This window comes from Aptenodytes patagonicus, chromosome 21, assembly GCF_965638725.1.
Source record: "Aptenodytes patagonicus chromosome 21, bAptPat1.pri.cur, whole genome shotgun sequence".
NCBI lineage: Eukaryota > Metazoa > Chordata > Aves > Sphenisciformes > Spheniscidae > Aptenodytes > Aptenodytes patagonicus.
In genome coordinates this window covers 3,726,600-3,741,321 of record NC_134969.1, presented here as the reverse complement: position 1 = coordinate 3,741,321, position 14,722 = coordinate 3,726,600, and the positions used below count along the sequence as shown (strand labels likewise).

The 14,722-nt window shown below is 40.1% G+C and overlaps 1 protein-coding gene across 2 annotated transcripts; it reads right to left on the bottom strand.

Annotated features, from left to right (window-relative positions):
- Positions 1 to 437: 437 nt before the first annotated feature.
- On the bottom strand, positions 438 to 13,890 carry RCAN3 (RCAN family member 3). Of its 2 annotated transcripts, XM_076357173.1 has the most exons (6): positions 13,774 to 13,890; positions 10,465 to 10,505; positions 8,237 to 8,479; positions 4,168 to 4,341; positions 3,416 to 3,587; positions 438 to 2,616 (listed from the first exon to the last, which is right to left on the bottom strand). In XM_076357173.1, the coding sequence occupies exons 3-6, from the start codon at positions 8,432 to 8,434 to the stop codon at positions 2,408 to 2,410; spliced, it is 753 nt and encodes a 250-aa protein (XP_076213288.1). In that variant the 5' UTR covers positions 8,435 to 8,479; positions 10,465 to 10,505; positions 13,774 to 13,890; the 3' UTR covers positions 438 to 2,407. The 2 variants fall into 2 exon arrangements, with proteins under 2 accessions (XP_076213288.1, XP_076213287.1); XM_076357172.1 differs by lacking the exon at positions 10,465 to 10,505.
- Positions 13,891 to 14,722: the final 832 nt, after the last annotated feature.

The following is a 14,722-nucleotide window of genomic DNA, read 5'->3' as shown; positions in this document are numbered from 1 at the left end:
AAGTCTGATCATCTCCCTCCTGTGGAAATGGGTCCTTGGAGATTTTTGAAAACAAGTAATTATTTACCTTTATTATAACAAAAACTTTACAGAGCTCAATAGTGCAACCCAACCCGGACATTCCCTCCCACAACAGTCTAAGCAGAGATCAAACTCCCATTCAAAATTAACGCGAGGTAAACATCCAAATGGAACTCTGCTTTGACAGGCACCCAAAAACACCGTAAAAACCTTCTCAGTCCCTCCTTCAGCCCAGCTCTTCCCAGGATTTTTCTGTTGAAATCCCCAACTTCTTCAGCACTATTTTTCCAATAATTTGCTTATGGAAAACCATAAACTATCTCAACTGTTCACTCAATTGCACAAATATACAATACTGTTAGAAAACTTACATATCAAACTTGGGCCAATATGGAATACAGTTAAAAAACCACATGTGAATGGCACTGCATTGTTTTTATTTTAAGTGTCTTTACACAATGAAAGATGTTGGAATGCAAGTTGTTATACATTTTACACAAGATACATTGACAACATTACTTGCTTGATTTGCCTTATAAAACTGTTTCTGAAGGTTTTCCACTTATTCCTACTTACAGCAACTTCTACAGTGGGGTAGAAATTAAACAGTAACGAAATATAAACACCACAGAAAATCCAAAACGGACTTCTGGAATTTTAAAAATACACAAGCCTGATGGACAATACAAGTTTTTTGTTGGTTTTCTTTTTTTAGTAACGTGGAACAGTGAGACAGAGAAGTCGGGCTTTGAGTGAGTTTAATGCCTGAAGAGAGACATAAGTATCACGCCTGTGGAGGCAAGATGAACAAAAACTTTTTTCCTACCTTTTTAATATATACTATTCCTGCCTCTGGAACGGGGACCTGCCTGCAGGATCCCATTTTGCAACTTGAAGCTGGTGGCAGGAAGGGATCACGAGCTGGCACAATACGGAGTTGAAAACTACCCACGCAAATTCATGACCATTACTTTCTCTCTCCGCTGTCAATCAAGTGAAAACACTTTTGCAAATTCAATAAGCACTTCATGTAGAATTGAGACACACTAAAATGAATTTGAAAAAGGCCAATTTCTGAACGATTTATATATATGAACATCAGCAGCCTGGTTTGTTCACAAATAATTATATTTTTTTAAATAGAAAAAAGAAGAATCTGTCTAGACTAAAAAAGGTTGGTTATAAAATAGCATAAAAGCATAGGAGCATGTGTCATTATACCGAGGCATATTTTCCTCCTACCAAAACACTTAACACAAGATCACAAAATTAAAGGTCTGTATTTTAAAAGACGCATCTTGGTCTCTAAAGTAGCAGATGCTCTATCAGACAGACGGGATGCCACACAGAAAAAGTCTTAATGAAAAACAGCAAACAAGGGCTGAAACGGCATAAAAACTGGCTAAGCCAGGCAACTGATTGTCTTAAAAAAAAGACAAAACAGACTGGAGAAGTTTAGGAGCACAAGTTAAAAACTAACCCTAGATGTTTTATCTCCTAACTTAATTTAGTCATAACAGTCACTGAATTTATTTATAAATGTAGGCCCTCTCTAGGACTGTAAAGGAACAAACGTTACCATATTTTCAGAGAAGATCAGAGACAACACATTCAATAGCTGAATCCGTATTTCACTCTACATACTGTAATTCACTCCTAATTAGGCATCAGTGCAAACCATTGTACCTACCGGTGTACCTCCCACCCCAGATAGCAGCAGCAGTAGTGTCAGCGACAGACTCGGAGTCTGCCTTCTCAGTGGTCTGTGGTTCTTCCTCCTGCATTCTTCTCTGCGTAGTTAGCAATACTACTTGAATTTAGTTCCATACATGTATTTGTGCCTCATGTCAAATTAAAACCACGTACTTGGCATTTCTGAGAAAAGCAAAGATTAATCTTCACCTCAGAAGATTACTAGCTGGGAAGGAATTTTAGCATAAAGAGTAGGCTTCACTTGCATTTAACAATTACATTCATTGGAAGCTGTTGTACCAGTACAGATCAGCTTTTAATTGCTATACAATGAACTTCCTTGAATCCAATTGTGACAGTAAGTAAGATATTATTTCACCACTTGGTACATCACACTGTACAGTATAAAGAAAAGGGTAACATCTTAAAAAAAACCCAACAATCAAACAAAACAAACCACAACCGGACTTCCTATTTTTCACTATTTCAAGTCAGGTGGATTTGCTACACTTGGGGGACTAGTCCCTAAAATTAAAGTGCTTTTCAGAGCATTGGCATCCAAAATCTTGAACATGAGAGACAACTACAAGTAAAATCTGTTGTCGCTATACATAACATATAGCAGCAGTACAGACATCAACACATGTACCCATTACGTGTCTGATTTTTGATACTATCTTGAGCATCACACAATTTAACAGTGCATAGTACCCCCTACCTCCAGTGTACAATCAAATGCTTTAGATTCATTCAGTATTGTTGCAGGTGGTTCCGGACGCCTTGTCTGCATGATCTTCTGTTTGGGATTTTTTATTTCATCTTCCTCTTCTGTCTCACTTTCACAGACATGGACAACTACACTAGGAGTTGATTCTGTTCCTGCATGAAGCTCGTACTTCTCCCCTGAAGAGCAGCAAACAAAAATCATGCTAAGAACATCCCCGAGGAACAGCATTAAGCCACTTTATCTCAAAAACTCCTTAACAGCTGCGGTAACACAATAATCATTTATTCCCATCTCACCTTTAATTTGCTCAACTTCCACACTTCCCCAGACCTGTTAAATGTTTTAAAATAGTCCCTGTATCTGTTATACTGTACTTTGAATACAATCAATCATTTAATTGATATTTAAAGGAAGGGAGGGAGGGATGCAAGAAACTATCGTGAAACACTGAAGACATCAGAAGACAAGCAGCATGCAAATTTTTAAGTGACATCATTTATGCTGTACATTTGTATGACATTTGTAGATGAAAAGCTACAAAAGCATTTGAAAACATTAAACCTCCCGATTCCCTGCTTTTCACAGAAAGCAAACAGCATGTTTCCTAGGAAGGCTCATAAAGAAGTTTGACGATTAAACACAACAAGTACGTATTAGCATCCTAAACAACTGGAGCTGTCCATCTGCAAGAGACCGAACTTTTCATTCCTCTCGTTTGTTTCTTAATACTGAGACTATGACAAAATTCAATAAATGGATGTGATGGAGCTAGTACCACACAATCCAGTCCCATGCTATACTTCAATCGATTAACGAATTAAGTTAAAAAAAGTGATGGATCATTTTATTCAAGTAAGAAACATCACATAAGAGAAACTCAGTTTCTTCTCACAGAAAGAAAGATAAGTAGATAAATTCCCTCGATAACTATTTTTGAAGTTAAGTAACATAACAAAAGCAGGTAAATATACCTACCCGGTCCCAACTTGGAGACAGCACAAAGCAAGTCATAGTTTATCAGGGGAGTTGCATCTTCACTCTGTTTCCATCCAACTGGTGGAGATGCAGGTGGTGATATCAGGAACTGTTTAACAGGTTGTGGAGGAAGGAGGTAGGACTTGTCGCCTATTTCACTGGATACCGGTACCTGAAGACAAAAGCCGGGAGACACAGAATAAGATGACAAATATTAATTCTCTTTTTATTTAGCCTACTTCCCCAATAAATGCATGACCATTCTCCGTATTAGCAATGCTTAATTCAGCCTAGCTTTAAAAATAAAAGTAGTACAGCTTTTGTCAGTTCTTGGTATGACACCTTAGAGAAATGCTGCAGGTAAGAAATTGGCCTATGTAAGCGTTGACAATGTAGCCGTATATGACACATGCAAGCCACTACTCCAACAAGACGACTATGCCGGTAAAGCACCTATTATAAAGAGATCTTTGGACCCACTTATTTTCTTCCAGCACATTTCTGTTTATGTATGGGGGAAGGTGGTTTGTGTCGCTACGCAGCGACTGTTCCATACCAGTCACAACTCTGTAAGCTCAAGCTGAAAAGCAAAACTATCCCCTAAAGCTTGAATTTCTCAATGAGTAAAAATAATACATCTTGGTGTAGAAGAATGAGGTTGAAGGTAACTGCAGATATTTATCACAAATGAAACTCATGGGCAAAAGTGGAACAAAGAAGAAACAGGGACACATCTTAGTGTTCTGTAATACCTGGGCAAAGTACAGCTTCAGCTTTTTTCCATTGAAGTCAGTCTCATGCAGTTCTATCCGTGCTCTTGCTGCTGCCTCTGGATTGCTGAAGTTTATCCTTACTCTTCTAAAGCTTTTAAACAACTGGAATGTAACTTGATTATCGTAGACTGTGAAAAGTGCTTCAAATCTTTCCTAGGGATGAAGTACAACCAAACACAAAATGAACATTTTCACTCAATGAAAACACATTTTCCTTTCACTTTCCTCTCCCAAATCCCAATAATTTCCTTAATCGCCTTCTAAACCTGCACATTCCATACCTCCCTCAGTCACCCCAACTCGCAAATCCGTATTCAGTTACTGCTTTGTCTCACTGTTTAAATCTGAATTCCAAGAGCACGTTGACATGAACAAGCCCATAAAACTCAATACATAAACTGCCACCTAGCGACAGTTACTCAAAAGTGCAGATGTCAACAAAAATACTGGTACTTGCACATGACTTTCACCCAAGCATCTCCAAAAACACTATGCAAATCAGTTAATTTTTATATTAGATAAACTAAAGTACTGAGTGCCTAGGGAAAATGTCAAAATTCTCAGGATGAATGAGTAAGACTACTTTGGAAGAGACAAAAATCTATTATTACTAAACAACACTTGTTCACAAAAATAAAAAATTGGGGAAAAAAAAAAATCAATCTGTTTTAATTTACTAGTCTTCTGATCTACAAGAGACCTAATGTGCAGACTTTTTTTTCCGTAGTGTAAATGCACTAGGAAATTTCCTACTGTAAATTTGCATTCACTGTAAAAAGTCAGATTAAAATCAATAGACGAGAAGTACGCAAGCAATCTCTTTTCAATTTTATTTACTATGTTCTGATAATATTCAGTTACATAGAGAGATCTACGTAAGCAAATAAGCGGAAAAGGAATACTTTTTCATTAAGAACTCTTTCCAATGACAATAGTTAATTTGCTTGATTCCAACAGACACCGATCTCTTTACAAAAATCCTGTTGATGCCTTCATTCCTGTAAAAATAATCACAGGATGAGGGGCTTTCATTTTAAATAGGACTGAAGAAATTCTTCAGATGATGCCCACGTTAGTTTTAACAAAAATATTATTTTCTTGCGCGATTCCCTCCAATCTGTACAATGTCAAGGTCTTCAATAAGTCAGAAAACCTGTTCTTTCTGCACACTGGCCAAATTTTGTACTTGACAAACACAAAACTGCAATCTAGTGGATCCACCCTGCAACTGAAAATGATGAACAGTGTTGCAATCATGACACTACCCTCAAAAAGGTATTTGAGAAAGAAACAATTCATACTTTTACTCTATCTGAATTTTTCACCTTTTGCTGTTTGAACCAAACTTGAAAAAACACTTTTAGATGCTATGTAAAAGACAAAATTATTAAAAGACGTATGCCAACTCAGACATCTTACAGCTCTTCTGTAAGCGTACCGTGCATTTAACCTACAACACTTAAACAAAAGTGGAAACTGACCGCATTAAATTCCACAACTTAACAGTCAATTCAACATGAACTCTTAATGTTTAAGTGTTGCTTTAACAAATCAGCAGTAAAACCAGAAATACAGCTAGAAAATGTCAAAAAAATGGATGAAAGAATCAGGGCAGAAACAGAACTTAAGCAAAGTGCTTCCTAAGAATTAAATATACAGATTTCAAATCAATAGTGTCTCTTTAGCCTTTTTTCCTCACCAGAATATTAATCATTACTCACTTATGTGAAGTTTCACAACTGAAAATGCTGAGCATAAAATATTTGTGCCTGCATACAGAACCGGGCAATCTACTTTGTACAGTTGTAACTACTACAAAATCAGGGAAGAGGAAGATTGATTTTGACAGTCTGCTTGCAAGTGCTGCTAGCTTTGCTAGCGTTACCAAATGAACTAGAAGAATGTTGGGTAGCAAAACCATAAGTGCCATCAAACACACCTCCCTCCCCAAAAAACCCCCAAATCACCACAAATTTTCAAATTGCCTTCTGTTCGTGCACAGACAGCACAGTTTCCATTTGTTTCATTAACTGTTTGCTGTGCATTCAGCCTTTAAGAGAAGACGTGGGCAGATGTAAATCAAGCCATTGAAATGTGTGTCCAGGGGCTGACTAAGCTGAATTGCATAAAACAGATAAAAGCCATATAATGTGTCACAGCACCTCTATTCTTCCGAGCACTACGAAGAAGTCTGCATAGTAAACATTCAATTTATAGATATAATGTATAGTTTAGACTAGGTCAGAAATAATGTCTTGGCTATGACAATCAGCTTAGATGAGCCTGCTGACAGTACAATCAGTATACTTTATAAACTATATTTTAAATGAAAAATTTTAAATTTGTGGTTAAATTTACAAGCAGTTTAATGTGGCAACTAATTATCTCAGTATAATTGGAGGAAAAGGTAGCACACCTCCCTTGATACACCTCATATGCACGTACATACTGTGGGAATACTTTCATGGAAAAAAGCAAATGTCCATTAAAATGACAAATCACATGGAGACACGTGCAAAACAATTTAGCGAGGCAATGTTTCCAGTGCACACTTTCTACACTAGACACACAATGAATTATGGGGCACTGTTTCTGTAGCATCAGAGTTAAATTAGTCCAGAGCATTATTTAATGTTCCATTGATCAACTGATGCTTTACTACCTTCTACCAAGGGTAGTAACCACCAAAACAAATAGAGTGCTCCGCGTTACAAAAGTCTTTTGAACTAGACGCTGATCTAGTAGCAACAATAACAATTTAAATTAGTCATCAGTGAGTGAAAAATTTATCTAGAAAGGGAGACGTCATCTTGCATTTTTTTTTTAAATTAGATGACATGTGATTTACATACTCTTATGCATTGCCTATTTTGTTTTCCAGTAAAAACAGCACTAATATACAAGGCTAGAAATTAACTCTGCTACTGATGTACATAGGCTAGCAACAACTCATGCTCTTTGAAGAAAAGCATTTGACACCAGGCATGTAAACAATGGCTAATGATCTGTATCTCATTCTCCCTATAAAAGATGGGAACGAAAAAAAAATAAAGCATTTCATCTGAAAATAAGCCACTGAAGACTCAACAGCCTCTTCTGGCACCCTTCTTTCGTACCCATAGGAATACAATTACAACAAACTACAAGAGCAACAGCTCTCACTGTGTAATATCCTCCTTCCTACCCGAAAGGGGATCTGTAAGCTGCTTTACAAACTGTTTATGTGACACCACGTGCACGTTCTCAACCGATCACTGTTCCTTTTATTTTGAATGTACTATGTCCATTTGTTAGGAGCACCGTCTTAGGAATTCAGCTCACAGTAAATATTTGAAAGATTGACTTATATTTAAGTACACCACTTAGGAACTCTGAGGCATAGAGCAGCACTTCCTATGTGACACCCTCAGATGTTGAAAACTTTCCAGCAAAACTGTAGGCTTCGTAAGTACTTTTGTAAACTAAAACTGAAAAAGCCACAGACCAAAGCTTTCGTATCAGCCCCTCCTATTTTCCCTCACTCATGTAATGTACCTAATTATTCCCGATGCTCTTGGAAGCAAAGGGAAAGTACAGATTTGACTGAATACAAATGTTAGCAAGCCAGAGAAGATTTAGTTTATTATAAGGTCTTTATAAGCCACTTTCAAGACGTTCAAGTCGGAACACACACCCTGCAAATTTATAATACCCTTAACAGAATCCTTGCCTTGAAATAAAACATTTACATTTGCTTTCAGATTTTATTTAAATCTGCCCTTGGATTTGGTACCTTGGATAAAGAGAAAAAAAAAAAAATCAGAAGAGCTTTTCATGGGAGAAGCACTGTATACCCATTAACAATTTCAAATGCCAGAAAAGTGTAGTATTATCTGCTCTTGGGTAACTGTACTCATTCTGATCTGAGCTTACCAGGTAAACACTTTGGGTTGTTTTTTACCCCTCAATTATAATATGCAGTAATACACTGAAAATCCAGACAAAAATGTTCAACAGCTGTATCTATACTTACAATACTATACCCCAAATATGCCTCCCTCTACCTTACCTTTTCCTCCTGTACCTCAAACACAGCTTCATGAACACTGCAAGCAAAGAGCGAGGTAGGCAAGTCACTTAAATCCATCATCTCTTCCAAATCATCTTCATTTTCTCCAAAAATCATCTGTTCTTCCTCTTCTTGGTCACTGCTGTAGAGGTCTGACTGGCTGTCACTCCAGGACTTCATAGTATCTCTGAGCATCATTCACCCAAAGCAACTCTTCTTTCTGTTCCAGTTTCTAGTAGGGGTCTGCCATTCCAAAACACAAAATCAAAACAGAATGTGAAGATACCACATCTTCTCGCTTTTACTGGTTTTTTCAGGCAAATAATTTTACAAAAAACAACAGAAATTGACATGAAACTTGTCCTCTCATCCACAAAACAGAAGCACTGTATCCCATTTCTGTAAAGGGTATAAAGACACTGCTGTTCAATCTATGAAAAGGAAGATAAAGTCACTCTGCCAAGTAAAAGAAACTTCTCCTCCCTTTACTCTGATATAAACCAAGAACTACACTACTGTTCTAGAAGCTTTTCTCCATGACGCACTTTTCAGTTAATAGCAATTTCTTATTACATAACTTAAAAGCACTTCCCAAGTAATCAGAGTAGTCTTGTGATATTTGAAGAAATATCTTGATTTCATCAATGGGAACACATGTATACAGCAAAGTTAAATTGTCTGTCCAAAGCCTCTCCAAGCCAGTGGCAGATACAGGAACAAAACCCAAGATCTCCTAATGTGAGGACATTTCCTTCTCCTAAGCCCTGGAGAATGCCTTTCCCATAGGTGAGAGAGTATCTATAGCCTTGAGTAAACACGTCAAGGGAGGAAAAAAGTGCAAACAAGCAAGAGACTAAATAAAATACTTTAGGTAACAAACTAGTTTTTACACAATAAAGAAGATTTTAATAGAGCATACCTTTTGTCACCTATCGCTGCAAAAATCATGAGGACTTCATCACACTACTGTATATTCTAATGTAAATGATCAAAAACATGTAACTGTACTCTATCTAGATTTGGAGGGGGTGTTAATTTGTGACATAACACTAGAAAAAGGTAAGTAAATATATAATGTTTCATTGGCAATGATCTCATTGGAATATCTGCTTCACTAGCTTATGCTTTTGAAGCAGCCACTGAGAAATGCCATCAGCTGAAACCAATATGCGTAAAAAAATCCATAATAAATCCATGCTCACTCCTGGGAAAAGGTTTAAGACAAGTTTTCTAATTAACACCACCCAAACACTCTCAACACTTTGTACTTAAGGAGAAATAGCATGTGAAAATGAGGAAAAAAAAAGATTTAGTACCTGTTTTATGTATTTACAAACTGCTTTGACACACACACAGTGTGAAGTTAAATGAGTTAAATCAATGTAACCTCAGTGTGGACACATAAAAGCTGTCTGAAGCAATGTGTGCACATGTACACATAACCGCACCAGTTCAGTGTCGCACCTTTAGTCAAACCATTACAAAGCCATGCACAGACCTGGCTAAATTTTCCCAGCATAGCACGTTCCAGAATTTTCACAGGAAACACTCCTCAGCATCACAGAAAGAAGGATGTAAATGCAAGAAAACACGTAGCTGGTGGAAACGTAATTTTTCGTGCTCGCTGATTCATGCAAGAAGGAAAGAGAAAAGGAAAAGAAAATACGCCAACACAGTAAAAACAAAAGCCACCATCTGGCTTGGCAGCACAGACTCCAAGAGAGTTCTGGGCTAATCAATCCAACATGCAACAGGACACAGACACCTACAATTAAGCCAAGATATGTGCAGACGGAATTGCGAGCAGTATGCTAGCCTTATCCTGGTTTTGGTCCTACCTCCCAAGCATCCCCGTCAGAGAGGAGTATGGGTCACAATAAGAAACACCTAACCCACACAGGACTGCTCCAAAAAACCTGCTTTTCTGACAAATCAAAGAACGAGGAGACTTGCAAACAAGGCAAGAGGGCAAAACTGGCACAGAAAAGGGAGAGTTTGGAAACGTTGGCATGTAAATTCAAAGTCTTTAACGGTGAGTAAGACAGGAAGTAAGGTAACACACAGATCAACATAAAATTTGGTCAAGTTGGCTGCATTATGAAGAGCTTTAAGAAGTTCAGGCTGTCTGAGCCTCATATGCTACAAAATGAAGTCGACAAAGCAGACTGGAGGGAGGCAAAGGCATCAAGAAAATAAGATTAACGGAGTGCACAATTACTGTGACTTACACTGTGCCTGCAGTAGTACTCCTCTCTTCATTCTGTTAGCACTGTGGAATCAGACATCACAATTAAAATGAGAGAGAATTTAATCCATAGATTAATCAACTGAATCCATTACTCCTCCTTTAAAGTTGTTATCATCTATATGTCATTTAAGGAGCTGCAATCTGCAGATTACTGACACCAAACACTGCAGTGACCACGGAGATGTTCCTCCGTTTGGTATGTTAGCACAGAGGAACAGCACTTCGGGAAAAAATGAGCAGAGAGACAGACGAAATGAAGGCAGAGCTAGGTTTTTATTTACACATATAAGACACCTGAACTCTACATTTCTGGCTAATATTCTGTACAATGAGACTTTCTGTAGGGTCCTTGAATAGAAACCATCTTTTACACACCAATGAGACAAGTATGCAAATATGTGCTTGAAAATAAAATAAAACTGATACTGTTAAAAAGGACAATACAAGACACTTTCTAAAACACCAACTTAAAGACATAAAGAATGCATTGTGGGGGAAAAAAAAAAATCCCAGTTTTTCCTTCTTTTGCCAAATTTGGTTAAAGTAATTCAGAGAATTAAAATTAAGTTCAAAGTTCCAGCATGAGGAGGCTCCAAAACTCTGAAACTGTTATTTTGTATTTTGAAAAAAAGACATCCATGTTATTTCCATGCCTGTTTGGTATAACAGAATAGGGCAATTTCATAAATGAAAAGGTGACAACATATAAAAGACCGAGCAGTAAAAGGCAAGAATGATAGCCAGGTAAACACTACAATTAAGGAAAGGCCTTTGCCAGATCAACTTAGGAATTGGAGAGGGATCAATAACAAACTGAAATGTTTGCAAACAAATGCCAGGAGCTCAGATATCACAGAATACCACACACACTGTAAGAGAGGATGGGAAGAAAAAGAAAGGAAAAAAGCCAACAAAAAAGCCACAAGACCTAGCTTCTTTTACGATTTAATTTATGTAACATTAAATGATTTCAAGTAACCTATGAAGTAGACAGAGATAAAGTGATGGCTGCAAGGTCACTATGATTTTCACCACGCATGAACTGGTCACCAGAAGTAAGCGAAACTGTCTAGTTAGCATCTTAACATTAAAGGAATTAAACCTGCAGTTCCCTGCATCTTTAGCCTTCTGCATCCTGATTCATTTCATCCAGTTCCATGTGAAACAGGCAATCAACAACTACCACTGCCTACCTGTGTATTCCCCACCTTCAAAACGCACAGAGATTAAAACAAACTACCGAGGCAGGATTGCTCAGAAACAGAACTGAGACGACAGCCCTGGTGATCCTGCACTGTAGGCCTGTCTTGTGTTCACCACAAAAGATCTTCCCTGTAAACCTTTTACAGCGTAAATACCCTTGATACGAGGAAAATACTGCTTTTTGCTCAACAGCAATTTGTGGTATTATGAAACACACCGAATTCTGCATAGGCATGCATTACTGCATAAAAAAGATGCTCTTCAGATTTGTAAAGAAGTTTAAGAATCCTGATGGAAAACACACAAACCTGGCTAGGCACACTACACCCAGCTTTGCACACAGCAAACAGCCTCACCGGCTTCAAGTTTCATTACATACGAATTCATATGTAACATTTAAATACAGCAACAAAACGTTTTACTGTAAGGTATTTTCTGCTCTATAAAAAGGCAGCGGGTCTCAGATGATGTGTGTAAACGATACTGGAGAGCTGGGGCAGTTTAAACCTCCCCATCGCCATGAAGGAGATCATATTTTTTTCTCAACTAGTAACAAAAATTGGATTACCAGAAATCATCTTATTCCTTTAGAGAATAAGAGTAGAAACTTGTACACTATTCAGCTGCAGAAGACAATGCAGTTATTCCCTTGAATTCCTGCAAACAGTCTGAAGGGAAAGTGATTTAATAGACGCAATCTTAGTCAAAGTTAAGGAAACATTTCAGCAACAAGATCAACAGTTATGTATAATTTACAGTACGGCATTTCTTGCTAGTATAAAAACAAAATCTGAAAAGCTTCTGTAGAGAGCACTGAACTATATCAGCTACTTCAATTATATTTTGTTTTTTAAAAATTAAGAATGCATCACAGTTCTAATTTTTTTAATCATAAACCTACATGGTTAATTCTAATTTTTTTCCACAGATTACTTGTTTTTCTCGACTTCACCCAGATCAGTATCAAAACACCGTGGTTACTGACCAATGCAAGAATATCCAATAGCTTCCCTGAAATAAGGATGAGACAGGTAAGACTGATGTATGAACGTTAATTAAGAAGTACTGTTAGAACTAGTACTGCGAGAAGTGGTATTTTAACAGATTAGGCAGAACTATTTTGTTGTGCGATTATTAGAAAGCACCAAAATCAGAAGAAGAAATACTCCAAGCTCGACAGGTACACCGATGCGATTATCAGTGCAACGGCCAAACCGCTCTGCTTCGGTTTCCCCTGTGCAAAAAGAGAGTTACTCCATTTACCTCCTTGGAAAGGCGAGCAGTACCTGCTCACAAGATAGTCTGATACGAACGGAAACATGCAAACGCTAGTCATTTGTTACAATCAGCTGATTCTTACAGTAATATCAACTGCAATAAACAATTCAAAATTATAAGCAAATTCATTCTGTAGACAACTGACGACACTCGTTGGCAAGCTATTTGATAACTCACTCCCTCTTAAGATTTTAGATTAAATGGCCTTACACAGCAGGACTAAAAGGATCCCAAGAACTAAAGCCACTCGGATACGATCTTTAGCTAAATGCTTTGTTTTTCTGAGTACTAATACCTGCCCATCATTTAAACACCAGGTGACAGGCACCTCTGAAACGCTTAAAAGCAAACTCTTCAACTTCACGCAAAGCTTAAGGTCTTCCGAAATTTAAGCAAACTGCGGACATGCAGCTTCTGCCATCGAGAGCAGGTGGAGGCAAAAACTCGCCCTGGGATTTTTCTTAAAAAAAAAAAAAAAAAAAAAAAAAAGAAACCACAAACCCTCTCTATCTGCCCTAACGAGCAACTATTAAAGCAGAAAACAACTTCGCAGCCGCGGAGGGCGCAGGCAGCAGCAGCACCACCACCGCGGGACGGGCGGGCTCGGCCAGGCCTCGCCGCGCCCTCACCGACCCGCCCGGGAGGCGGCGGCGGCGGGCGGTGCTCGGCGCGGCACAGCGAGCCGCCACCGGGCCGGGCCGCGCCGCCTCGCCTCGGGACGGGACTCCCGGCGAAGGGACGGCTGAGGGGACGAGGAAGCAACAGATGGCCGGCGGCGGGGGGCTGGGGGGTGGCGGGGGGCGCTCACCGTCTCCTCGGCGGGGATCCCCTCGGCAGCGGCGGCGAAGGGTCGCCGCGCAGGGGGCGGCAGCGGGAGCGCGCACTCCCCGCCGGTCGCCGTGCGGAGTGAGCGGCTGCGGGAGGGGAGCGGCGGGAACGCGCCTGCGTGCGCGCCCCCTCGCCTCCGCATCGCCTCAGGGAGCTGCGGGAGGGAGGGGGGTCGGTGACCCGGATGGAGGGGGCGACTCTGCGCATGCGCCGGCGCTGGCCCCGCGCTGGGGGGCAGCGGCGGTCGGCCATCTCTTCAGCCCCATCGCCGTGAGGGGCTGCCGTGGGGCCCCGTTCCCGCCGCCCGCCTCCCCTCACACAGCCGCTCCGCGATTTCTGTGGCGGGTTTGAGGCGTATTCCGCCCCCCGTGGCGCCCGGGGGAGACGGGTCTCCCCAGCAAAGGGCACGAAGCGTTTTGAGGAAACAAATGGTGTTTTACACATATCGATCCTTGACGAGGCGACGGGCTTTCACCGTCTGCCAGGCCTCGAGGAAAGGCTTTCCTGGGTTCCCTGTGGGAATGACTGAGCTCAGAGAGATGAGAATTGATTCAAAAGCTGCAGATTGCTCTAGGAACTGCCTCTGGAGAATCAGTTGGCGCCTGAGTTGCTGGCAGAGCCAAGTATGGAGGATGGAGGCCTCTTCCATGTTTTTAATTAACAGCCTTGAAACACTGTTTGAGACCTGACAGAGGAGTGCTTCACTGTGTCCCGGCAGGACACTTGGGTGACCTTGAAAGCTAAAGCCAGAGAAGAGGACGTGGGCCTTGACTCCCGGAGCACAGCACCTGTGCTGCGGTGCTTTCTGCTTGGCAGATTGCTGCTGCGAAAGGCCCACGTATGCTCCTAGATGGCGGCCGAAGTTAATCGGTTTTACTTTGCAGTTGGCCTCGGCTGGCGGACGCGCTCAGGCAGCTGCCAGATGGGAA

Bases quoted from the DNA above. Each gene is read 5' to 3' on its own strand.
- RCAN3 (XM_076357173.1), bottom strand. From the start codon at position 8,434: ATGATGCTCAGAGATACTATGAAGTCCTGGAGTGACAGCCAGTCAGAC. The intron at 4,342-8,236 runs GTAAGGTAGAGG...CTTCATCCCTAG, and splicing joins TTGAGGTACAGGAGGAAAAG to GAAAGATTTGAAGCACTTTT. The intron at 3,588-4,167 runs GTATTACAGAAC...TTTTGTCTTCAG, and splicing joins TGAAGCTGTACTTTGCCCAG to GTACCGGTATCCAGTGAAAT.